This window comes from Callorhinus ursinus, unplaced genomic scaffold (genome assembly GCF_003265705.2).
Source record: "Callorhinus ursinus isolate GAN/ISIS: 27379988/994484 unplaced genomic scaffold, GSC_fseal_2.0 scaffold28, whole genome shotgun sequence".
Classification (NCBI taxonomy): Eukaryota; Metazoa; Chordata; class Mammalia; order Carnivora; family Otariidae; genus Callorhinus; species Callorhinus ursinus.
Genome location: NW_027397090.1, coordinates 10,215,146 through 10,239,869, shown reverse-complemented (window position 1 = coordinate 10,239,869; position 24,724 = coordinate 10,215,146). Strand labels below are relative to the sequence as shown.

General features: G+C 41.7%; 2 protein-coding genes across 4 annotated transcripts in view; both read left to right on the top strand.

Annotated features, from left to right (window-relative positions):
- PABIR1 (PP2A Aalpha (PPP2R1A) and B55A (PPP2R2A) interacting phosphatase regulator 1) overlaps window positions 1-23,768 on the top strand; it is a 78,762-nt gene extending 54,994 nt beyond the window's left edge. Inside the window, exon 3 of the mRNA XM_025891688.2 lies at window positions 19,801-23,768. Within this exon, the coding sequence (XP_025747473.2) occupies window positions 20,239-21,102 (864 nt within the window). The 5' untranslated portion in view covers window positions 19,801-20,238 and the 3' untranslated portion in view covers window positions 21,103-23,768. The remainder of the gene's footprint in view (window positions 1-19,800) is intronic.
- PIP5K1B (phosphatidylinositol-4-phosphate 5-kinase type 1 beta) overlaps window positions 1-24,724 on the top strand; it is a 297,076-nt gene that overhangs the window by 55,109 nt on the left and 217,243 nt on the right. The window lies entirely within an intron of this gene.

The window sequence follows — 24,724 nt, the reverse complement described above, 5'->3', positions numbered from 1 at the left end:
ACAGTTGATTAACAACCTTAATTTCGCCTGCATCCTTAATCCCTGCTCCCCCCACCCCCCAGCCTTGGCATGGTCACACCATAGTCACAGGTTCTGGGCACTAGGACATGACCATCTTTGGGGGGACCATTTTTCTGCATACCACATTGCCAGTCTCTGATGTTTCATAGTTTTTGCTAGTAGATTTGGAGCTAGTCATTTTTGTTTTCTCTTCTCCCTTTTCCTTCTCCGAGACAGGGAACAGTCAGTTAACAGAAGGCAGGAATCAAGGAATTCAGGCTAAGTAGTGACCTCAAATGACTAAAGAATTTCTCTTCAGTGAAGCCTACCTCAATCTCCAGCTGTTGGTCAAAGCTGATTAGCTGTGGAAGGTTCTCTTACCTAGGACCATGTTCCCATCCGTGGAATGACAGAGAGGCTGTGTCCTTCTGAAGAGAATAGGGATGTGAATTACCTAAGTTTATTTTCCCTTCTTTATTTCTCAACAAAGGTACCATGGATGTTTGCCAGGGTTCAGCGTGCAGTTTTTTCTCTCTGCTGAGCAGGTGGTTGAAAGTTGTGGAACGTTGTTCTTCTGAATCCAGAATCATCATGTCCTTGAGAACATTCTCATTAAAATAGAAAAAAAAAATCGGACTGTATTAATTTGCATTTCAGTCCACTCTTTTGGATAGATCTTTCTATCTGCCTCGCACTATAATTATTTGCATCTCTGGCAGAAATGCTACATGCATTTTCAGATTAATTATGCCATTATCAAAGGCTCAGAGGGAAATCTGAATTCGCCGTTAAGCATTTAGAAAAAATGGACGAGAAGCTAATACAGAGAAAGAGAAGGCAGGGATTTTTGAGTGTCATAGTAGTAGGTAACAAAACTAGCGCTTATCTTTAGATTGATAGGTTATTTACACTTTACCTTCCGAAACTTTGGTTTGGAGGGTAATAACCCAGTTGGGACATCTCAGTGGTTAAGCTCCATTTCACATGTATTATAACATCTGTCTCCATCACTCAGAATGTTTGTGAGTACATCCTCTGTGCCTTATTGTTTGGGAGGCAGTGGGATTTCTGTCCTTGGAGCTGCCGTACTCTACAACTGCAGGAGTCATCATTTGTGTCATTCTCTGGTCTCCGTGAACGGCGCCCCCTGGAGTTGTTCAGTGAAAGACTCTGCGGCCTTATGCGGTGACCTTGGCACTGACCATGAGAGAGCCCATAGCCTGGTGGGGAAGAGATTTACATTGAGACTCTTAGTTCTCACGTTACGTGTGTGTGGGCACCTACATGGGAGCACAGAAGAGAGAGAGCTTCTAACTTTTCCTAGAAAAGCTGGAGTATCTGGAAAGGTTTCCCAGAGGAGGCCCTGCCCCAACTAAGTCTTGAAGCATGAATAGGTGGTGGTCCGACAAGAAAAAGCCAGATGGTTTCTGGGCCAAGTGAGTAGGGTGCAGAAGCGTATGGCATTTGCAAGACCTGCAAATATTTCAGTATGACTGAAGTGTGAGATTCATGTGGGAACATGAGGCAAAGCATTTAACCTTTCTGTGGCTTTAGTTAGTTCCTCATTTAGTAAACCAAAGGAGACAGCATTAGCCACTTTTTGGGTTTTTGTGAGTTTTAAATGAAATACTGTAAGTAAAATGCTTATCAGGAAGGGGCTTCCACTGGAGAAGCACTTAACAAACGTCAGCTGTTGAAGAAGGTGATCACAATGCTATCACATGAGGTTAGAAAAGTAGACAAGGTCTGCAGAGCTAAGGAATTTCAACATTGTGGTGCGGGCTTGGGGAAATTGTTTTTTGATTTTTGTTTTTTAAAAACATGATTCACAGCTTTGTAGATTCATAAACTCAGTGTCGTCATTCTGTAAGGCTAATTGGACCCTGGTGAATTGATTCATACCACTCAAAATCATCAGACATGATGAAAAAGGCCACCTTATCAATTTACATGAGGAATGGAAAACACTTGGCATGCTGTGATAAGTGTGTCAACGAAGTCGCGTATTTTCTTCCCATGAACTGGTAAACTTGCTCGAGCTCCTGTGTTAACATCAGATGGTCTTCAAGTGAGGATGAGGGTCAGAGCAGATGCAGATGAATGCTCAAAGGGCTGGTTTCTGCAGATGATGCCAACCCAGTGGATCTGTCTTGCTCGTGAACTACATGTCTGTCATGCGGATGAGGATTCTGAGAGCATTTGGTTCAGGACACCGTCTTCTTTGGAGATGCTGGAGACAATGATTGGCTCTTGTCTCTCCTTTTGTGCATATCCCCCCTTTTTTTTTTGACACACTCATCCCCCTGCCTTTTTGTTTGTTTGTTTGTTTCAGTTTGCTTTTAGGAGATGTCCTGGTTTTCCAGTTTATCTTGATTCTTTTTAAGGTTGGCTGGTCTTTGATGAGACTTGGGGGTTTACTTAATCTCAACAATGAACAGTCTCCATAGTGGTCAATTTTCATTTCAGGCCGGAGTCAAATGGTGGGTTATTTCTGGAAATATGTATTCATTTGAGCCCATCATCCATAGAGGGTGAATCCACAGTCCTATTAAGGACGCAGAATGGCCTTTCCATTTCTTCATGTCATTGTAGTTCCCTAATCTGCTGTTCTGGTCATCTCTTCCACTAAATTGTGGAATCCAATATATTTGGGGCCCTGTAGTATAATGGATGAGTTGGTAGGGTAACAGTGGTATCCTAAATTTATAGTATTTGTATCATAATAAGGTCCTTTTATCAGAGTACTGTTGTAGGACTTTAGAATTTTAGGATCTTTTACTGAATGCTTGAGGAATATAAAAACACTTATTTTACTGGTTTTTTGTACTGTCATTTAAAGCTATAGGGTTGCTTTATACATTCTACCAAGCATTGATTGCAAGGTCAGGCTGATTAAGCAATCCTTTATCAAAACAGAAAGTAATAATGTTAAGACAGAATTATTCTAGTTACACTTGATGAAGTAAATCTTTCTTTGCCCCCACCTTTATTATGTGATCTCTTCATCATAAATACCAGTGTATCCAAAAAAATTGACCTTACGTTTCAAACTGTAATTAGGTTGATTTCTTTAGTGATAGTTATTACGAACATGAAAGCATTTTACCCATTGGTGGGCATTTTAAAATAAAACCAGGGATTTTTAAAAAGTGGAGAAAGCCTATGTAAATTCACTGCCTTATGGAATATGTGTTCTGAATATCGTTCTTAAACACTGAAACAAAAATGCTTTGATGGAATGCTGCAGTCACTGCTCATTATCTTTGAATTCACTTGCAGGTCATTTGTTCTTAACTGTTTAAAAAAAAAAAAAAAAGTGAATGTTCTTGCTCCAAAGGAAATTTTTTCTCCAAAGGAAATCAGTCACAATTGTTCATAATGGGTGCTTATTTAAAACTGAAAGCTCTGAAAAAAATAAAAATGAAAGCTCTGAGAAAGCCTGCGCTCGTAATTTTTAATGTTTCAGACATTACAGATGTTGACATTTTGATGAAACAGAACTTTCCTCCAGTATTATTTTAGTGGTCTGCTTTGTGGAGCTGTTAGAGATGAAAACTATATTATAATGAACTGTTTATTAAAATGCTTGTACCATACTGAAAAGTTGGGTGTGGGCCTGTGTTACACTGAATTCTGGCTCTAGCAAAACATGGTATAATCATGTTGTGGTACATTTTTATGTTAATACGACATGGAGAAAATGGTGGTTCTCCCTTACTTGGAATAAACAAAAAGCAAAATTCCAGCAACCATACCAGAGCTATTTCTATAAATGCTAGCTATGTTTTCCTTCTTCTTTTTTTTAATTCTCCAGGAAAGTAGGACCTATGATTTTAAGAAATGAATATAATTAACTGTGGCTATTTTGTTTATAGATAGATACTAGATCATGTACAGTGATTTCTCAAGTTACTGTGAGAGGCCAAGAAAGCACATGAAAGAAAACGTCCAGTTGGTTAATAATTTTTTAAAAGCAAAAAAAAAAAAAGTGCTATATTTTGTTCCCTAAGTCTGAGTTTGAGAAGAGCATGAATACCAAGGTTAGAGTGGATTTGGGGAGACTAAGCACTCAGACTCTTTTGGGAATGTTGATTGATGTCCATTTTTTCAAGGGCGATGTGTTCCTCAGAAGCCTTGAAGTACGTATCTCCCCATCTAGAGTTTTCACCTCTTGGAATTTAGCCTAAGGAAATAATTGAACATGGAGCAAAATACACACACACACACACACACACACACACACACACACACACACTCACACTGCTACTCATTGTAGCGTTGTTTATAATAGCAAAAATTGCAAACTTCTCCAATTTCTATCACTAGATGATGAGATTATGGTTCTTTTATCCATGGAATACCTTAGAGTTGTATGGAATGATACTGTGCAGGAAAAGATGGCATAATATGGTAACTAAGTTACCAACTAGGATGTATAATATGGTCTCACTTAGGGTTAAAGAAAAAAGTGTTCGTTAGACTTGGTGGATGCATTTGACAAAATTAACAGAACTATTGCTGGATAATGGATTGCAGGAAATCTTTATTCTTGGCTCATTTCTTTGCTGATTTTCTATGTAAGGAATAGAGACTTTTTTACAAGCAAAACATTGTTTTGTTTTGTTTTCTAAAGATTTTATTTATTTATTTGACAGAGACACAGCGAGAGAGGGAACACAAGCAGGGGGAGAGGGAGATGGAGAAGCAGGCTTCCCGCGGAGCAGGGAGCCCGATGCGGGGCTCGATCCCAGGACCCTGGGATCATGATCTGAGCCGAAGGCAGAGGCTTAACGACTGAGCCACCCAGGTGCCCCCAAAACATTGTTTTAAAATATATCTTTCACTAGCCCTTCTACATGTATAATTGGATGCACATATAAAGATGTTAAATAATGTTGAACACAGTACTGTTGACAGTTTAAAGGAATTTAACCTGGGGCGCCTGGATGGCTCAGTCATTTAATTGTTTGCCTTCGGCTCAGGTCATTATCCTGGGGTCCTGGGATCCAGCCCCACGTTGGGTTCGCAGCTCTGCGGGGAGTCTGCTGCTTCTTTTCCCCCTTGCCCTTCTCCCTCTGCCCCTCTCCCTCACCCCTACTCTGTCTCTTGCTTGCTCTCTCAAGTAAATAAAATCTAAAATAATAATAAACAAATAAAATAAAAATACAAAATATAAAAAATTAACCTATCTACCTATCCCCTATTATGAGGAATTTAAGTAAGGAAGTCCAGGTATAACGATGCTTCCTAGCCATTGAAATAGTTGAAGATGTAAATCTGTATTTATTGATATAGAAAAGATGTTCACATCATGTAACAAAGAAAAAACAGGCTAAAAAACATCGTGGGTGGGTAGGAAGGTAGGTGCATAGACAGATAAAAGTCTGGAGTGTTTTACATGATAATCTCATTAGTGATTATTTATGGGTGATGGGATTATGCGTGACTCAACTTTTTCTATGAGTCTTAATTTTTTCAATTTTGTACAATGAACAGATACTTATTTGATTACTAGAGAAAGTAAAAATTAACAAAATTAGAGACAAGGAGAAATTATCAAAAAATACAATGAGATCCTATGTAAAATTCTGTGGAGATACATGAAGTGGGTGGTATTTCTAGGAAAATTTACTTGATCAAAGTGGCTCTCAGCAGAGAGATCCTAAGTCAACCATGTAAGAAGTAAAAAAGTTATCATAAAGTGCTCTCAAAATTCAGAGCACAAGCCCCAGACGGCCTCAGTACATTCTTCCAGCATTCAAGGCTATTATTGGGGTGAAATTATAACTTATTGAAAATCCCTTTAATTGGGACATTTGGTGTAATGGCCTATGCAAACTGTCCTGTGTAAACCTGGACGAATGTTCACATTACAATTTCAGCATTTTCTAAGCATACTGCAAAAGTCAAACTTCGGAGTTTAAGATAGGAAAATGATCTTTATACCACAACTTATCAAAGGTAGTGTGTGTGCATATGTGTGCTCACAAATACTGCAGATCAATCTTGCTTATGAATATTGAGGCAAAACCCTTCAATAAAATACCATCAAATAGAATTTAGCAACAAATTCAGTAAATACCACGAGCAAGTGAGGTACATTCCAAGAATGTGAAATTGGCTCCATATTAGATCAAAAAGGGAAAATCTATGTGGTCATCTTAATCAGTGCTAAAAATGCTTTGCTAAAATTCAACATCCAGTGATAAATTGATTGTGGCAGTGGTTACATGACTGTACACATTTGTCAAAACTCCCTGAACTATATTCTTTAAAAGCGTGAATTTTATTGCATGTAAATTTTACCAAAGTTAAGTTTTAGAAGAATAAATAAAATCAGTCTTTGGTAAGTAACAACAACAACAACAAAAGGAATACACATTTCTGATTAAAAAGGGGAAAAAATTTAACTTGGTACAATTAGAATAAGTAGAATTCACTACTTTTGTTGCTTTATTTTATTTTTTTAATTTTTTTTTAATTTTTTTAATTTTTTTTAAATTTTTTTTTAAATTTTTTTTTATTGTTGCTTTATTTTAAATACAGTCTCATGCCAAACCAGCATCCTATTTTATGAAACACGAGAAGCATTCCCATTTAAATCAAATGTGTGGTGAGAATGCTCACTATCGCTGAAATTATAAACCTGACTAGAAAGGACCAGCCAGAAGATAAGAAAAAATAAATATATAAACACTGGAGTGGAAGTTGCAAACCTTCTGTTATATGTAGGTGTTTGAAGTGCATACCTGGAGAGTAGAAGAATCAACTGAAAAATGACAAACAAGAGAAGTCAGTAGGCTGTGTGGCCGGTTCTAACTGGTGCTAGCAGGGAAAGCGGTGGGAAGAAAAGGAAGAAGCGGGGGCATACGTCATTGACTAGGGCAGGTTTCAGGGTATCGCCCACCATCATTCCTAGGCAGTGCCTCACACCTGGCCTCTGCCAAGCATTCTTCCACCCGGAAGACATGACTTTTGTCCTTTCCTAGAGAGCGTGTGGCCAGAGACAGGTTGAGTATTAAAAAAAAAAAAAAAAAAAAAAAGACAACGGGTGTTATGAGAAGAGAAGAACGACAGTCCTGGGTCATAAGGGCCGAGTCTGTGCCAGCCTTTATACCTTTTGATCAGTATTAGTGTTAGCGTGCATTTATTTATTTTTTTTTATCAGTGTTAAAAAAAGTGTTAACTCTTTAATTTTTTAAAAAATTGAACATCTGTACAGTGTGGGAGTCCACATTTTTAGAAATCTGGATTTTCAACCTCTCGAATAATGAGATGCTCCAGCACCGAATGCCACCCTTCTCTGCGAGAACAGCATTGGTGGGACCTGAGTGTGGTTGCTTGTCCCGTTTAGGTGCCCAGGGGCTCTTTGGTCGGCTGAGTGCAGTGCTCTTTAGCTTAGTGCTATCGCTCCATCTATCTGTCTGCCCTTAGGAGCATTTCAGTGGAGTCTCCTGGTGTTGGTTATCTCAAGAGAGATAACGGGGCTAAGTTCTTAGTGGTGAAGCGGTGTCTGTAGGCGTTGACTCATCACTGTGTTGGCAAAAGTGATGGGAAAAGTGATGGAAGACATATTTGAACAAATTGTAAAATAATTACTTCATTAAATACACAACTTGTTCATACCCAAGAATATGTCCCTAATTCCCCCATCGTAGTTTTAAAATTGAAAAATTGTCATTTTTTAAAATACCAGATGGAGGGTTCATCTTGGCAGGCAACTGGCCATTGCCCACCTCTTCAACATTCTTCCTTCTGGGCTCTGCAATATGTGCAGAATCTCTTTTAGGCCAGGATGATCTTTCTCTTCTTCGACACATCATTAAGATGAATTGAGCCTTTAGATTTTACACCTTCTTAGAGCAAATTAGGTAGGAAAAATGGGACAGGCTTTCACTGCCCCTTATGCTGTGGGGCTTTGTCCAGCTTATATTCTCTGTCCAGTGGCCAGATCAGTTAAGTATTCTCAAAGCAACAGCATGAATTGCCTTTTGCCTGCATTTTTTCTGAAGTAAAGGGGAAGTTTTTATGTTGTCAGTCATGGAGCCGGTGAAATGTAAGTAACGCTCTGAAACCATGGCTCTTCTTAATGAAGAAGGATTATGATTTCCCCAGATGTGACCGATCTAAAGCTAAAGGTTATAGACTTTAAATAAATATTTATAATCTATTCTTGGTGCCCTCAATTCTACCTCCTCATCCACTTCAGTGCTTTTCATCTCACATATCTTTTTTTTTTTTTTTTTTTCTTAACCCCCTCTTTTTTTTTTTGGAGGGAAAAAAAAAAAAAAAAAGGTTTCAGAAAGTCCCGTCCTGAAGAACCTTCCCATGACCCGTCATTGGTGACATTTTATTGCTTGTTTTCCTCTCAGTCTACACGAAAGCACCAGGCACCCAGTCAGAACTTGAAAAACGTTCTCTCAATCTGAATCAGCCGAGCTTTCCAAAGCTTAGTCTATGTGGCTGCCCCCCCACCCCATTTGTTACCACCTCCCCTGGGGCCCAGCTCCTTCCATCTGCTTTTTTTCTGCACTCTCTCTCTCCCTCTACCTGCGTCCTCTCTCCAAGGTCACCAGGTGTCTCCCTGACACGAGAAACTCCCCCCCAATCCTTATATTCTTGAGCGTTTCTGCCACGTGTGTGACAAGTGTCCAGTGTCCCATGGGTACCAAGCAGCACTCGTGGGATGTGAGTAGAACTCTTTATTTTTGCCTCTCAGTGTAAATTTATTCAGTGGGGAAAGGTCTGCTCTTCTGAGTGTAAAACTCAGGAACCTTTCTGCTCACTCTTAGGCAATAAAATGTCCTCCTGTCACTTGAAGTCACTGTGTATAGTTGGCACTACAGATGTTGAGTGCCTTGCAATCGGCGAAGCCTCCAGCTTTACATCAGCTGCCCCCCTCCCTGGGTGAGGGTCTGCTGCCTGCAAAGCCAGGCTGGTCTCCTGAGGAGAGTGTGGCTCTCTCTTCCCCTGCCTTTGGCCATCTCGCTGAGGTTCTGATGTCTCTGGGGCAAAACAGGGAGAGGAACAAATCTGGGTAATAGAAAAACAAAAATTCTCAAAGGTCTTACTCAACTGGTACTATTGTAGGGTGGCTTCTTGTGTTCCAAATTAAGCAAGTTAAACCAGACTCTTCATAGACTGTCTGTTCTTCCTCTCAGCTGAAAGCAATTTCCTCATCTTCAAAACTATTAGTACTTGAGTAAGTACTTCCGAGCTGTGGAGATGCTCTCCCCCCACTCCCCAGTAGTTTCCAGCCTTTGGAGCATATCAGATTCACTTGAGGGGAAAACAATTTTTTTTTTTTAATAAAAATTGAGCTACCCTGCCCCAGGCCCTTTTGAAAAGGATTCTCTGGACTGAGGTTCTGTTGCATTTGTTTTCACAATTTCATGGATGATTCTGATGCTCACTGAAGGCTGAGGACACAAGATCTAGCTTCTGTTATAGTTAATAATTTGTAGCTTCCCTCCTTCCTGGACTCTCACCTTCCTTGGGATCTTTTTTATCTTTATCATACTCTCTACGGAACCTTCATCATACTAGACTCGGAGGAAGTGTTTTGTGGTGTGAAGAAATATAAAATCTCAGGGTTCTGGCCGAGAAGCTTTGTTAGCAGTGTTGGTTCTGTCTTCGGATTGAACTGCAGACAGTTCTAGTGCTCAGTAAATACTGGATGAGTTGCTGGCTGGGTGGTTGGTGCTCAAGAAAGAGAAGCGAGCCCGCAATCTAGTTAAGTAAGATACCCTAGTTATGGTTCCAGGATCTCTTTTGAGAAGTCTCATTCATGTCTGGCTGTGATCTAAGAGCTGCATGATACCACCTCACTTAACGTTCCCAACAATCAGTTGACAGAGTGACTGTTGTTTTCATTTTTTAGGTAAACAAGTCCAAGGGGGTAAGTAACTTGATCCCCCGGGTCACATATTTGTAAGGTACAGTCATGATGTAAACCCAGGTTCTCGGACTTAAGAGCCCACATTCTCAAATACTACGTTACAGCACTTTTCCCTCAGAGGGAGTAAAGCTTTAAAGAATTCTGAGAGATACTAAGGTTAGCTACCTCCACCCTCTTTTCAGTGTGCCTTTCTCTCTGTAGTCCGCTGGCCTGTCCTCTTGCCCTGCCCGAGCATCAGTGAAAGAATTTGAGCAAGAGGAAGGGGGTGTAGGTACCTTGATGACATAATTTCAGAAAATTCACTCTGGCAGTGTTGATGCAAACTGGTAGGATTGGAGCCATCCTCACTGAGCAAGACACACTGGCATTAAGACAGTAGTCAGGGAGCAGGGGACGGGGACCCCTTGCTTTAGTGTCAAAGGCAGAATGGAAAGGTACCAGATGTTAAGAGGTACCATGATGAGAGAGACGGACAGGAAGGAGAGGAGAGATCTAGATGATGTTGAGTTTTGACTTGGTTGTCTGGGGAGATTGTTGTGTCCTTCATTCTCAGGACTAGAAGATTTGGGGGAGGGAAAAGTGAGTTTGTTCGTCGACAAGTCTGAAGGTCCTGTGGAACCTCAAGTGGCAGTGCCTCGTAGGTGGCTACAGATTCCAGGCTCAAGATGGGGCAGCCATGTCTAGGAATAGAAATGTGAGAGACATCAGCACATGGGGCGTAGTTGAAACCAGGGAAGTGGATGCTCTTGCTTAGAGAAGGAGTTGGAAGTGAAAGGGGAACCCATGGAGCAAACATCACAAAGCAATCAGTATAAATTTAATAAAGCATCCTGCCTCTGTCCTGGATGCCTTTTTGAACGCAAAGAAATCATTGGTTCTTTCTGAACCTCAGTGTACTGGCTGGTCAAGTTTAATGTGTGTCATTGTTTTCTCCAAAGATTGATTGATTTATTTGAGAGATGGGGGCGGAGGGAGGGGTGGTGGGGAAGGGCAGAGGGAGAGAGAGAATCTCAAGCAGACTCCATGCTCAGCGCAGAGCCCGATGTGGGGCTCGATCTCATGACCCTGAGATCAGGACTTGAGCCAAAATTGAGAGTCAGACGCTTCAACTGACTGAGCCACCCAGGTGCCCCTAATGTGGGTCATTTCTAAAGCCTCCTTCTGATCAGACATTCTGCGATTCTAACCCTTTGCATTGGGTTTCATGACTCCTTTGGGACAATAGGGCATTGTTTAATTGCCTGATTTTGTAACCTCACTGATATCTCTAAGCCCATGCAGTTATATGGAGTCCTCATCTGTCTGTCTGATAAACAGAATGATTACCCTTTATGTGTCCCATCCACTGACATTCTTGGATGATAACCTGGAGCACCATGAATGTGGCAGGTGTGAGGAATCCAAGTGTATTTCTTGAGGGGCGGTAGGTGAGGTGATTAAGAGCTCACCTCTGGACTCCAGTTCCTCTACCACTTACCTGGTTATGTCACCTCAGGCAACTTAAACTCTCTAAAACCTCTGTAAAATGAGGATAATAAGCCTAGAGTTGGTGCGGGGACTGAACAAGTTTATACACACATAGTACTTACAACTTCTGTAAGTACCTGGCACACATGTCTTCACTTAATATAAGCCTCTTATCTGATGACGGGAATGATGAAAACATTGGTGGAAAGCATCTTAATTTTAAAGGCTGAAGACTTTTTGGTTTAGACTTTTGGTTTCAAAAGGAGAGGGAAAAAGAAAAATCTGTACCATTTCCTAATGAGTAGGAACTTTCAGATGGCTAAACTCCATGAGTGGTAAAAATAGACTTCATACTAACAAATGGAACTACTCTTACGTTCAGTTTAGAAATTAGCTAGTGTAATCCAAGAGGAATTAGAGCACCCCCACCCTTAATATGTGTTCTTTTTTGTTGCATTTACTTGTCCTATTTAGCTTAAAGGACAGTGGATAAAAAGAGCAGAACAAATCATGAACTGTCCTCTGTCCTAGTATTAAACCTTGCTACCTTCAAGTGTCAGGGAGGGTAAAGGACTCTTGGTTGTGCAGTAGCCACCCTCTGAAGCCAAAAAATATGTCCCCTAAGCATGTTGCTTACCGGTCTTTGGGTCTGGCTTCCAACTTCCATGGAACATTTGTTCTTTTCCTCAAAACATCCCTACAGGTGTAAGCTACCTGGAGGGAAAGACACATCTTGAGGAATGGTGACTATTGAAACTTTGTGAATGGTTCTCCAGTCTGTTCTCCTTTACTCTGCTTGTTTTGTCTGAGAGAGGCTGTGTTCGACTTGTTTGTCAGGCATAGCCAAATATGTGTCCCTGTGCAGTTTATTAGATGCCAGGAAGGACGATAGCATGACAGCAGTAATTCAAAACAGGGATTAAAATGAATAAATAAGAATAAGCCTCTGGGATTAGTCCCAATTGAAAAGTTCAGCTCGACCAGGGAGGGTAGCTGCTGTCTTTGGGGATTAACAATTGGCTTGATGTTGGGAATAGTATTCACTGATCCAGCCACATTTTTATTTACTGACGGCCTTTACCCCTGTGGGGTCCATCTCTTCTCAGATTCAGTAAAATTCTTAGAAAGGAAGTTTATTCTTATTTCTCCTCATCAGGAACTATGAACCACATATGAACCTTTGCATTCATACTTTTTTAAACCCCAGAACATGTATGTCTCTAAAAATTACTATGGTCTCAGGGAAGAAGATGAAGAGAGAATTTTCTTCCACAGAATCAAACTAGAAGCAAGAAAACAAGGAAGCCCTCTGGTGAGAGGGATGGAAAAGTGGGGAGGATCACTCTCTGATAGTGGCACTGAGGATTTTTTTTTTTTTTTTTAAGAGAGAGCGAGAGAGAGAGAGAGAGAGAGAGCACAATCAGGGGAGAGGGAGAAGCAGCTCCCCACTGAGTAGGGAGCCCAATGCAGGGCTCAATCCCAGGACCCTGGGATCATGACCTGAGCTGAAAGTGGACGCTTCCCTGACGGAGCCACCCAGGCGCCCCAGCACTGAGGATTTTAAAACAGAGGAACCTGTTTGTACAGAGCCTTTTAGTGTTTCTAAGGCCTGGTATGGACATCAGGCCATTTGATCCTCATAAAGAGGTTGTGTACCCACTTCATAAATGAGATAAGCCCAGAGAGGTTGAGAGACTTGTCCAAGGTCACAGAGCAAGAAGTATAAGAGTGTAACTCCAGGTTCGATTCTTTTTTTTTTTTTTTTTTTTTTGCTGTGTACTAATTTACACAGAGGCTTCCAAGAAACCCAACTGGAAGGCCCAAGTATGTCAATCCAACTAGATTTGTAGCCTTCACATGTTTTCAGGTTAACTTTATATATTATCCATAAAGTCATGAGTTATTTTTTCCTTCTTGCCAGATGGATCAGTCCTTTGAGGGAAAGATGGCAGGCAGGCAGAGAGAAACATGTAGCCACAGAAAGGGATATCAGCAATCGCCTTGGTTTACGGCCTAGGAGAAGTTCGATGCCAAAGCAAAGGCACCACAGAATGAACACTGCCTCAAATAGATAAAACCAGTGAGGAACAAATGATACCAACTAATTTTTCTCTGCTATTGAAAGACTTAAGGCAGTAGATAGTGGGGGCTGGATTGCTCTTCTTAGTATCTTCCCTGATACTCTCCTTTGAAAAAAAATTGAACAGAGTAACTACAATTCACATTTACGTGTTGACTTGAACTTTGCTGAGGGCCTAGGCTGTGAGATTCTTCTTTTGGGGCTTTGAGGCCTCTTTCTACCGTTTGGCCCATCTCCATAGGACAGGTGTGGCTCCATGTGAGTGGGCTGATGGCTTTGTGCGGTCATAAAAAATGAACAGTGAATGGGGTCAGAAGTCCCAGAGTAAAGTTCCACACTGATTTTCTAATCCTTGCTGTTGCTTTAAAATTAAGGATTAGAAGAAGGATCCTTGAGGGTAAATACCTTAGAGAGGATCTATACTTAGCGGGTTCTCAGTAACTGGAGTGTGAATGGTTGATAAGTTTCTGATACCATCTTCTATTTTTCTTTCATCAGGATAGTTAAGTAAGTTCATTGTGGCCAAAATCGTGTCCTTAGGCACAATTCTCATTCTTTCCATACGTGGTAACAGCCCGCACTGAGGTCCTTGACTCCGTTTGCTTTTACTGTTCCATCTCATGAATGATGCTAGGAGGATATTTGGAGCCAACGTTGATTGAACACATACACAGTTGAGAAAATCAAAGGTTATGAAATGAGCTTCATTTCTTCCTTCGTGCCTTCTTCCTTAAAAATAACTAACTTTGAGGACATTTGGGAACAAGATCAAGGAGAGCTGTTGGTTCTGCTGGTGATCTGTAACCTGCCTCGGACAAGTATCCAGTGCTTCTGTGAGGTGGCTGGAATCTGTTGGTGTTCACAGCCCCAGTGAAATGTAGCTTGAGGAGTGTGTGTGTGTGTTTGTGTGTGCGTGTGTATTTCTGTGTCCATTCTTTGAGCTGGCAAGGCTGGCTAGCTGTTCTCCCACTGATACTGTTGTGTGTCAGATTTGGAAGCTCAGCATTCCAGTTTAGACTCATGGTTAGTGTTCGAACAAAACGGCTTCCTTTCAGTTGAGATATTCTTACTCTCTTCTGTCTTCCATTTACATTTCAAGTTCCTATTCTCTTTTTCTGTATCAATAACATTTTGAAGTCTAATTCCGTATATAATGAGGTGTGTACATTTCAAGTATTTAATGAATTTCCACACATGTGTATTCCTGTGTAACCAGCACCCAGATCAGGAGATGGAACTTTCCTGTGCCCCCCGCCCCCCCGCCAGTCAGGTGTCCCAAGGGTAACAAGTATTTTGGCTTCTGCCACCCTAGGTTGATTTAGGCTGTTCTTGAACTTCATAAAAATGGAGTCACACAGTGTCTGACTCTTTTGTGTTTGATTTCTTTCTTGCAACATTATCCTGTAATTCATTCATGTTGTTGAAGAAATAATTCCATAGTATAATTTACTGTTTATGGACATTTGGGTTGTTCCCAGTTAGGAGTTATTACAAATAAGAATGAAGGGAACATTCTTGGACATGTCTTTTAGGACATACAAGCATGCATTTATCTTGGGTATATACCCAGGAGTGGAATTGCTGAACCATAGAGCATACATATATTTTCTTCTGGTAGGTACTGCCAGACATTTTTCCTAAGTGTCGTTGAACTAGGTGATGCTGCTATGTTCCTATACTATGGAAGTCCAGTTTTCATCTGCAGTATTTTTATTCTAGACTGGTGATGCTAGTTACTGTGGGATGTTGAGATATTTGTCAGTCCATCAAGAGTGTACATATACACACACATTTGTATTTCACATTCATATGGATGGATTCGGAGGTAGATGTTTGCCTTGCCATATGTTTGGGGGTTTAATAGTGAAAAACTGCCCCAGGAATTAAAAGGAAACTATCTGTTAGCTTAAGAAAATGTAATACTAATCACAATAAAGCTTAACCATTGAATAGATATCTGCTTTTATGACTCAGGAGTGAGCATGAATATCAACTGTCTAAGTATGGTATTTAATTCATACCCAGAGTGAAACCAGAAGGATGAATTGACTCAGGGACAATCTCCTGAATCCTGCCTCTGGCATTATTCATTTGCAACATTGCAAATTGCAATTTACGGCTGCTATTTTCTCTCATTTATCCTTTATTCCTTTGAGAGGAAGCAGTAACTAAATATATTAAACACTGCTTAGAATCCTCAGCATGGAGCATTTTAATTCTATCAAGAGTGTTTCCGCATATGATTGAAAAGGAGGGGAAACTCAGGGCTTCGGTTTCATAGTTTGCATAATGTTCAGGTGATCAACCTGTGTGGTCGGGAGGGCACTTGAATAAGAATCCTGCTAAAAGACAAGGAATTGTCAAAGTAAGAAGTACTTAGAATCAGTGTAGAAAAGCCTGTTAAGCTGGATTTTCCAATAACAGAGTTTTCTTCCCTTCTGGACAAAGCTGTGCTAGTCCATTCAGTCATTGATCACTCATTTGCACAGTGATCCAACTTCTTACTAAGTCCTACGTACTAGGCCCTGGTCTGGATACTAGGCACACAGCAGGAAACAAAGCAAAGGCTTTTTTCTTGGGGGAGCTGACCTTCTTGAGGATAAGAGGCAAGAAAACGATATATATACAGAAAGGTCATTTGGTGCTCTAGAGGAAAATAAAGACGGTGGTAGGGGCATGGGAATGAGTGTAGGTTTGGTGGCGGGAACTGCTGTTGCTTTTTTTGTTTTTGTTTGGTTTTTTTTGTTTGTTTTTTGGGGAGAAAAACCTCTCAGTCAGTGACATTTGTGTAGAGACCTGAAGGGATGGAGCATGTGGACGTCCACTGCAAGAAGAGTAAGCCAGGTGGAGGGGGAGCATGCTAATGGACTGAAGGACAGGAAGGGGCCTCTGCGGTTGGAGGGAAGGCAGTGGGGGGGCGGGGGGCGGGGGGGGGAGACAGTATCTGGAGGTGGGGGCAGAGGGATAGCGGAGACCCAGATCAGACAGGGCTCTACGGACCTTTGTAATGACATTGACTTTTGCTGAGTGGCAATCCACTGAGAGGTTCTATTCAAGTCTTCCCTTCAAGGATTACCCTGAAGACTGGTTGGAGAATTGACTTAACAGAGACAGGGGCAGAAACAAGGAAATGAGGGAAGATTGCTAATAGGTGTGTTCAGGCAAGAACCAAAGGGCACAGATGTTTGATTTTGTGGATTTACCACCATCTCTGCGCTTTACTAGTAAAGATAGCAATTGTACTTATCCAGACATGGATGAACAGTGTTGGCATATTTGAGCCACATTAGTATTAATTTAGTAATATGCAAATCAGCAATATGCTATGGCTATTAAAATTTCTGGAATTAATGCTTTTTTTCTCTTTATCTACTGTTTTCCTCTGAAAGCTCTTCCTCTTCTCTCTCCTGTTTTTTTTTTTTTTTTTTTTTAAATAATGTACCATTCTTTGAGCCGCTTATGCTTGAACTGGTCGTTTGTGATGCCTCTCTCCATCCTCTGTCAACACGGAGTCAGGTGCTGTTGATACCTTCCTGTCTCTCAAATCCGTCCCCTTTTTCTGCCATTCCAGCTTGAGTTTAGGCCTTGGTTTTTGCCTCACATTTAGCCATCAGATTCTCCTCTAATCCGTGGGAAAGGCAGCAAAAGCACTGCAGGTTTTGAAGTGGGACCTTGCTTCAGATTGGTTCAGCTCTTTGTTCTTCCGTGTAGTTGTAGGGCCTTTTACAAAAGTTTTTAAAGATTTACTTATTTGAGAGAGAGTGCATGCACACGGTGGGAGGGGCAAAGGGAGAGCGAGAGAGAGTCTTAAGCAGACTCCGCCCTGAGCACACAGGGCTCAGTCTCAACCCTGAGATCATGACCCGAGCCAAAACCAAGAGTCAGATGCATCACCAACTGTGCCACCCCGGTGCCCCCCTTTTGCAATTTTTGAACTCTAGTTGTCCCTCTACAGAATGAGCCTAACAGTAACTAATTTATAGGATTGCAGTGAGGATTAAGTGGGACTATGGAGTGTTTAAAGTACCCGGCAGGTCATAGGTGTTGGTTATCTCCACTTCCATTCTTCCACTTCACTCTGTCCTTGAGCTGCCTGGCAGGTCCTAAAGTATAGCTCTCACGGTGTCATGCCTCTTGTCAGAAACCTTGCATTTTTTCCTGTTGCCTCACATGTTAAATACGAGCCCTTCTGCCTGGCATTCAGAGCCCTGGTTCTCTCCCTCCAACTTCCATTTCCAAGTTTTTCCCCATTACTCTTCTTCTCCGTGTACATCATGTATTAGCAAATTCACTATTATCATGCCACCACTTCTATATGAAAATCTCATCACTCTAAAATAAAAATCCTACCTGTACTTCACATCCTGCCTCAAGTACTGTTGCCTTCACAAAGCTGACAATCTGGAAGCGGCTTCTCCCAGTTCTAAAACATCACTGCACTTGGAGGAGGCAACATGGTGCCCAGCCTCTGGAGCCAGAAAGCCCAAATTCCGCTCTCTACTCTCATCCTGGTGACATTGCTTCATTTCTGCATCTCAGTTTCCCCCTGAAAAATGAGGACAGTAATACCTCCTTGATAGGGTTGTGGTGAGGACTTAAGTAAGGTACTACATGTGAAGCACTTTGAATAGTGTCTGACACTGGGGAAGCTTAAATTAGTTTCTCTATAATTATAGGCATGAATAATGAACATTATTATATCATTAGGACATGTATTTTACAGGGAATTCAAATGAAAAGCTATTTTGAGATACAGTGGGAAAAGAGGCATAGACTAGGAGCCAAGAGACCTGGATTCTAATACTGTTTCCCACAACTAAACAAGCTGTATGATACTGAATATGTCACCTAGCCTCTCTGGACCTTACTTTCTTCAGCTGCAAAAAGAGAAGGATGAACAAAAATCACTAAGCTTTCTTTCCCTTCAAACAGCCAGATGGATATCTGATAGCCACCTGCAACTCAGATCACCCAAAACAGAACTCTTAATTTCCACTCTTTGAAACCCACTCTTTCCCTCTCTCCATAAATAATACCATCTACCCAGTGTTAAGAAACCTAGGAGTTGCCTTTGAATTGTCTATTCCTTTCATCATCTAAATTGAATCCATCTGCATAGCCTATTGGTTCTACTCCCAAAACACCTCTTGATTCCATCTACTTCTCCCTGTCACTGCTACTCCAGCCCTAGCCCAGTCATCTGTCTCTACTGTTGCTATAGGTTCCTGATCCACCCCTCTGCTTCGCCTCCTGCCGGCTTTCAGCCTAATTCCCACCGAGCCAAAACGATATTTTAAACCTAAACCAGATAATATCACTCTCCTGCTTTAAACTCCCTAGTGGCTTTTCATTGTACTTAGGATGAGATCCAAACTCTTCTCTGTCCTCACACCACTCTCCCCCTTATGCTTCAGCGGCCCTTTTTTCTTTTCATGCCAGCTCACCAACCTCACCTCTGCCTAGGGCTTTATTAGCACATGCTATTTTCTATGCTTAGAATATTCATCCCCCAGATGTCAACATGACTTGCTTCTTGTAGTTAGATCTCAGCTCTAACTGCCCCCTCCCTTCTATCAGTAGTGCTCTATCACAGCATCCTGTTTTTTTCCTAAGGTTTACCACTATCTGAAAAAAGCTTATTTATCTGTCTCTTTCCCTTCACTAGAAATTAAATGCCCTCATATTAGGGCCCTCTTTCATAGCAGTGCTTAGGACATAGGAAAGAGGAAAAAAAAAAAAAAAACTCGACCGAATACATGAATAAATATAAACCCATATTAATGAGCTATCAAAGTTTATATTAATTACATGACCTAAGTATTGTGTTTTTATTTTTAAAGCGGGAAGCACTATTGCTGTTCCCTTCGTTTAATCCCTCATAATGAAGATTACTGAGTACATATGCTTGTGCTAGAAATAGGACGGTAAATAAAACAACAGTAATACAATGACAGGTTGGGTTTTTTCCCCCTGATCTAAATAGTTGTCAAATTTACCATTCTCTCCCTCTCTCCCACACTAACACCTCAGTGCAAATTACCATCTCCTCTGGCTTAGGAGACTGCCTCCTGTCTGGTCTTTTTCCTGTAGGTTCTAATCTCCCAAGGATCTTCCCTCTGGGGCTTTGCTGTCGCTGTTATACCCATGCTTGAAAACCTTCCGAGTTTTCATTGTTCTCAGGAAAAAGGCCAGAATCGGCCCGGGTCCACCGCCTCATGTCAGGCCAGCCGTCACTCTCCACGGCAGCAACACTCCCTCCCTCACCTCCTCGTTCCCGCCTGCCACCACGCTGGTGGCCCTAGCTTCCCGCTTCCTGGACGGTTCACTAACCCCGCACCCATTTTGTCTCCTTCAGCTCTCAGGAGATGGTCCCTTCCTCAGGGAAGCCCTCCCTGGTTAGGCCAAGCTCCACTCCCCTTCATACAGCCCCATATCACCAACGGCCTCTCAGGTCTCCTTTTATAAATCCATACTCCGGAATATGGTAACCGTATTAACACGCGTAGCCGCGAGTCCGCAGCTCAATAGCTAATTGCGGAAGAAATGGACTGAATAGCCGCCCAAACACTCCTCGCCCCTCCCCCTAGGGCGGCGGAACGGCTATTACGCATTAAGCAGGCGCCGCGGAGAGAGAAATCTCACGGCGCCTGCGCGAAGGGGCACGCATGCGCAAAAGGACGAGCCCGCTGACAGATTTGCGGCGGCGGCGGCGGCAGCGGTGGCCCTGGCCCTGGACCGCGGGGAATGGGAGTCCTAGGTCTCTGAGCGCCGCCCCCGCCTCCCTGCCCCCGACATGGCTCAGGAGAAGATGGACCTAGACCTGGAGTTGCCTCCGGGTACTGGCGGGAGCCCGGCGGAGGGCGGCGGCAGTGGCGCCGGCGGGGGCCTCAGGAGGTCTAACAGCGCCCCCCTGATCCACGGCCTCAGTGACACTTCACCGGTGTTCCAGGCCGAGGCGCCGAGCGCCAGGCGGAACAGCACAACGTTCCCGAACCGCCACGGCCTGCTGCTGCCGGCCTCCCCCGTCCGCATGCACAGCAGCCGCTTGCACCAGATCAAACAGGAGGAGGGCATGGACTTGATCAACCGAGAGACCGTCCACGAGCGCGAGGTGCAGAACGCAATGCAGATAAGCCACTCCTGGGAGGAAAGTTTCAGCCTGAGTGACAACGATGTGGAGAAGTCCGCCTCCCCGAAGCGCATCGATTTCATTCCGGTGTCACCAGCACCGTCACCCACCCGGGGGATTGGGAAGCAGTGTTTTTCACCATCCTTGCAAAGTTTTGTGAGTAGCAATGGATTGCCTCCAAGTCCTATTCCCAGCCCAACGACTCGATTTACTACCCGGAGAAGCCAGAGTCCCATCAATTGCATTAGACCAAGTGTTCTTGGACCATTGAAAAGAAAATGTGAAATGGAAACTGAGTATCAGCCAAAGAGATTTTTCCAGGGCATCACCAACATGCTTTCTTCTGACGTTGCCCAGCTGTCAGATCCTGGTGTGTGTGTATCGTCTGATACCCTTGATGGAAACAGCAGCAGCGCCGGATCGTCTTGTAACTCACCAGCGAAAGTCAGCACTACCACCGACTCTCCTGTGTCGCCTGCCCAAGCGGCCTCTCCATTTATTCCAGTAGATGAACTTTCATCTAAGTGATTCACCCACCCATCCCGAGACTCGTTTTTTGTTTTGTTGTTTTTGTTTTGCAATGGAGAGAAAAATCAAGTTGGAGCAAGCACTGAACTTTGTCAATTAATTAATTGAGGCTATTTCCTATTTGACCCTTTTCCTTTTTTTTTTTGGAATTTCCTGAAATGTTGTTACTCTAGAGAACTTTTATGTCAGGTTCCTGCGGATGCCCTTGAATTCAGTGTAGTAATATTTTCAGGCGTTTTCCAATAAGTGTGTCGAAGCATACGTCTTTATGCTGCTAATATGTTTAAATACATATGTTATCCCTTGATTTTTTAAAATAATTGAGAGCTCTATTTATTTATGGGATTATTAAGTTCTGATGCAAATATAAATGTTGAAATTAATCAGCACAGTAAACTGATGTTTTAAAATTCCGTATTTCATGCCCACACTAATTTTTAATGTTATTTTTCAGTGATTGCTAATTTCTATTGATGAAGAATAACTTAGCTGTTTACAGCGATTTTAAAAAATATGTTAGTTATAACGTATCAATCCAGTGGTTGTCTATTTTATCCAGGAATCCTTGGATATTTAATTTTCTGGGTACACAAGTGGCTGGGAAGGGGGAATGATAAAAGAACAAAATATAAAAGTTTGCAACAAATCTTTTTAAATTAACTATATAAAAGTAAACACTTAAACGCATTTTCTAGTGAAATTTTAATAGTAATTCTAATAAGTCATGCAAATATAACTATAGGAAAGTTTAAAAAAAATTTTTTTTAAACCAGAAAGTGCATTCTCTTGGGTATAATCCTGAAGGGAAATGGGACAGTGCCTTGCAGTCTTAGCCCACTGTACATAGGCTGAGACCAGGTTCTTTGTACCACTGCAAACTTAAAAGTTTTTCAAATGTAGAAAATGTGGGAAGCCCTGTTGAACTTCACCAGAGCACCCAGGCAGATAAAAGTCTCTCAATCCTTGATATGCTTTAAAATATCCAATTGTGCCTCAGTGAAAATCCTTGCCAACAAGTAGCCAAAGCAGCTTTTGGCTGCTTTTCTGCTCTGCCCATCTGTCACCTTCCTGGTTTTCCCTGGCTCAGGAAGGAAGCAGCTGTTTCCTTGCCAACAGGTCCTTCCTCTCCACCTCCCACCAAACTAGGGCACCATCGGTTAGACAGAGGTACAGTGTGACTTGGATTTCTGACAGTGAGCAACAACAGAACTGTGGACTTGTTGCAGGAACCTGTGTAGTTAGAGCTACAGCTGGAGTTGACTGCCTTGGGGATGCCAGTTGATTAAGGGTCAGTGACTTGCAAGAGAAAAATCAGTGGAGAGTCACATGGGTAAACCATTATTTAATTTAGGTTCTGTTAAAGGTAGAATTGTGAAATGTTCTTTCCTTTGCCTTTTACAACTAAGACAAAATATGGAAATATTTAATAACAAATGTTTTTATATTATACTTCCTATATCTTCCTTTACTAGATAGATAGAAAGAATGGCTGACAAAAAGGGAAGGGGAAGAAATAAAAGAGAGACCAAGACAAAAAGCTCCGGCTTTCTAAATTACTGCTTACAGAGACTTCAACGATTATGTGGAATTTTTACAACTATGAGAATAAATGGAACTGGTCAACTTTTGAAAGTTGCCTTAAGAATTCAATGAAATTATGTCAAGGGTAATTATGTGTCCGTCCGTAGGCTGGAAATTCTCTGTTTTGGGTAATAGTTCACGTGCTCCAGTCCTGACATTGTTCCTCCAATCCAAACCTGTATAGCCAACTTCCTGTTGGGTACCTTGACCTGCTTCCAGAGGTGCTTTAACCTCAGCATCTCCAAAACAAAATTTAGTTATCTTCTCATTGAACCCGTTCTTGAATTACCTAAACTGATGTCCTTGAATTACCTAAACTATCTGATTTTCTAAACTAGAAACCATGGGAAGCATTTTTGACTTTCCCTTTTCCCTGTCACATCCACGCCAAGTCCTGTCTCCTGAAGTGAATCTCAGACCTCTCCCCTTCTCTGTTTCTGTTGCCTCTGATTAAACTTAGGTTCCAGCCTAAGTGATCTCGCCCGTTTTCCCATCTCCCTTCTGGCCCAGTCTTCACCCTGCCTCTAAAGTGATCTTTCTGAAATAGAAACTTGATTATTTTTTCCACCCTCCTGCGTGAAAACTTTGTGCTTTCCCATTTCCCACGGAGTAGGGAATGCTTTCCGTAAACTGGCACATAATAAGGTCCTTCATTTACTGGGCATACTGTAAAACAGCTTTACAACTCTGCTCATCCTATCCCAGCACACATCTTCCTTCTTATTCTGCAAACACTAGACTCCTTGATATTCTTTAAATATGCCATGTACTTTCATGTGTTTGTGCCTTTGGATGGATTGTTCCTTCCCCCCAAAATGCCATTCCTGTTCTTTTCAGCCAGGCAAATGCTTTTGTTTCTTTTTTATTGCATGTTAATTTAACTATGAAAGAATGTATACCTGCTGATTATAAAAGTATTTAAACAATGCAGATATCTATATAGTAAAAAAACGAAGGTCTGCCTTTTACTATGTAAAATTCATCTTCCCTTCCCATTGGTAATTTCTGTTAATTCAGTATATATTGTACAAGATGTTTTACTCGTTTCCATGTATATATGTATATAAATTCAGGAAACCAACATGTCCTTGACATCTCTCTTCCTTTTCTTTCCGCCATATCTTCCCCAAGTCTTAGTGATTGTCTCTTCCAGAATCTACCGCCTTGTTTTCATCTCTACCGCCACCCATTCCCTAGGCTACCATTCCTTTCCCTCTCAGACTCCCACTGGTCCCTCACACGCTCTGGTAGGCTGTCCATTCATTCTCAATATAGCAATTAAAGTGATGCTTCTAAAATTGCATTTCTGATCCTTCCATCGTCCAGCTTAAGGCTTCTCATTTGCTTCCTGTTATGTTTATGGTTTACCAAAATGTATTAACTCTGGCCCAGGAGGCTCTGGGGGATCTGACCCTTGCCCCTCCCTCCCCTTGTTTTCTGTACCTCACCCTCACTGGCTTGCTTTCTTCTCGTTAAATACATCATCTTCTCTCCCATTTTAGGTCCTTTTTTCTGAATGCATAAGGGAAATCCTTCTTTCCGTGAGCTTATTTTTCTATATAGGTGGTAAATTTTAAATCAGATGAGGCTCTAAGAGTTTATGTAGACCATTTACATTATCATATTATTGTTCATAACTTCAGGCATTACTTTGTAAGGGCTTAACTCATGAGAACTACCCTTCAGAAAACATTTGTAAGGTATTAGTATTGCTAAGCTATAAACTTTGTGCTGAAGTCCCAAGCACATCAACATTTAGTTAAAGTACAGTCTGTCACATATAACAAACCTCCTGTGGTCTATTTTCCTTTATTGTGTTCCTTAAAAACACTATGAAAATGGAAAAAAAATGTTGATTACCAAATCTGTGGCTGCTGGATGTCAGAACCTTTAAACATACTTAAAAGATTGATTGTAATCAAGAATAACCTGTATCGGGATGCCTTCCAGTGATTCAGATTTATGTTAGTTCAGCTGGTTACACACCTACAGCAAGAGACCACTCTTCAATACTTGGCAGTAAGATGGGGAAAGTGTCAAG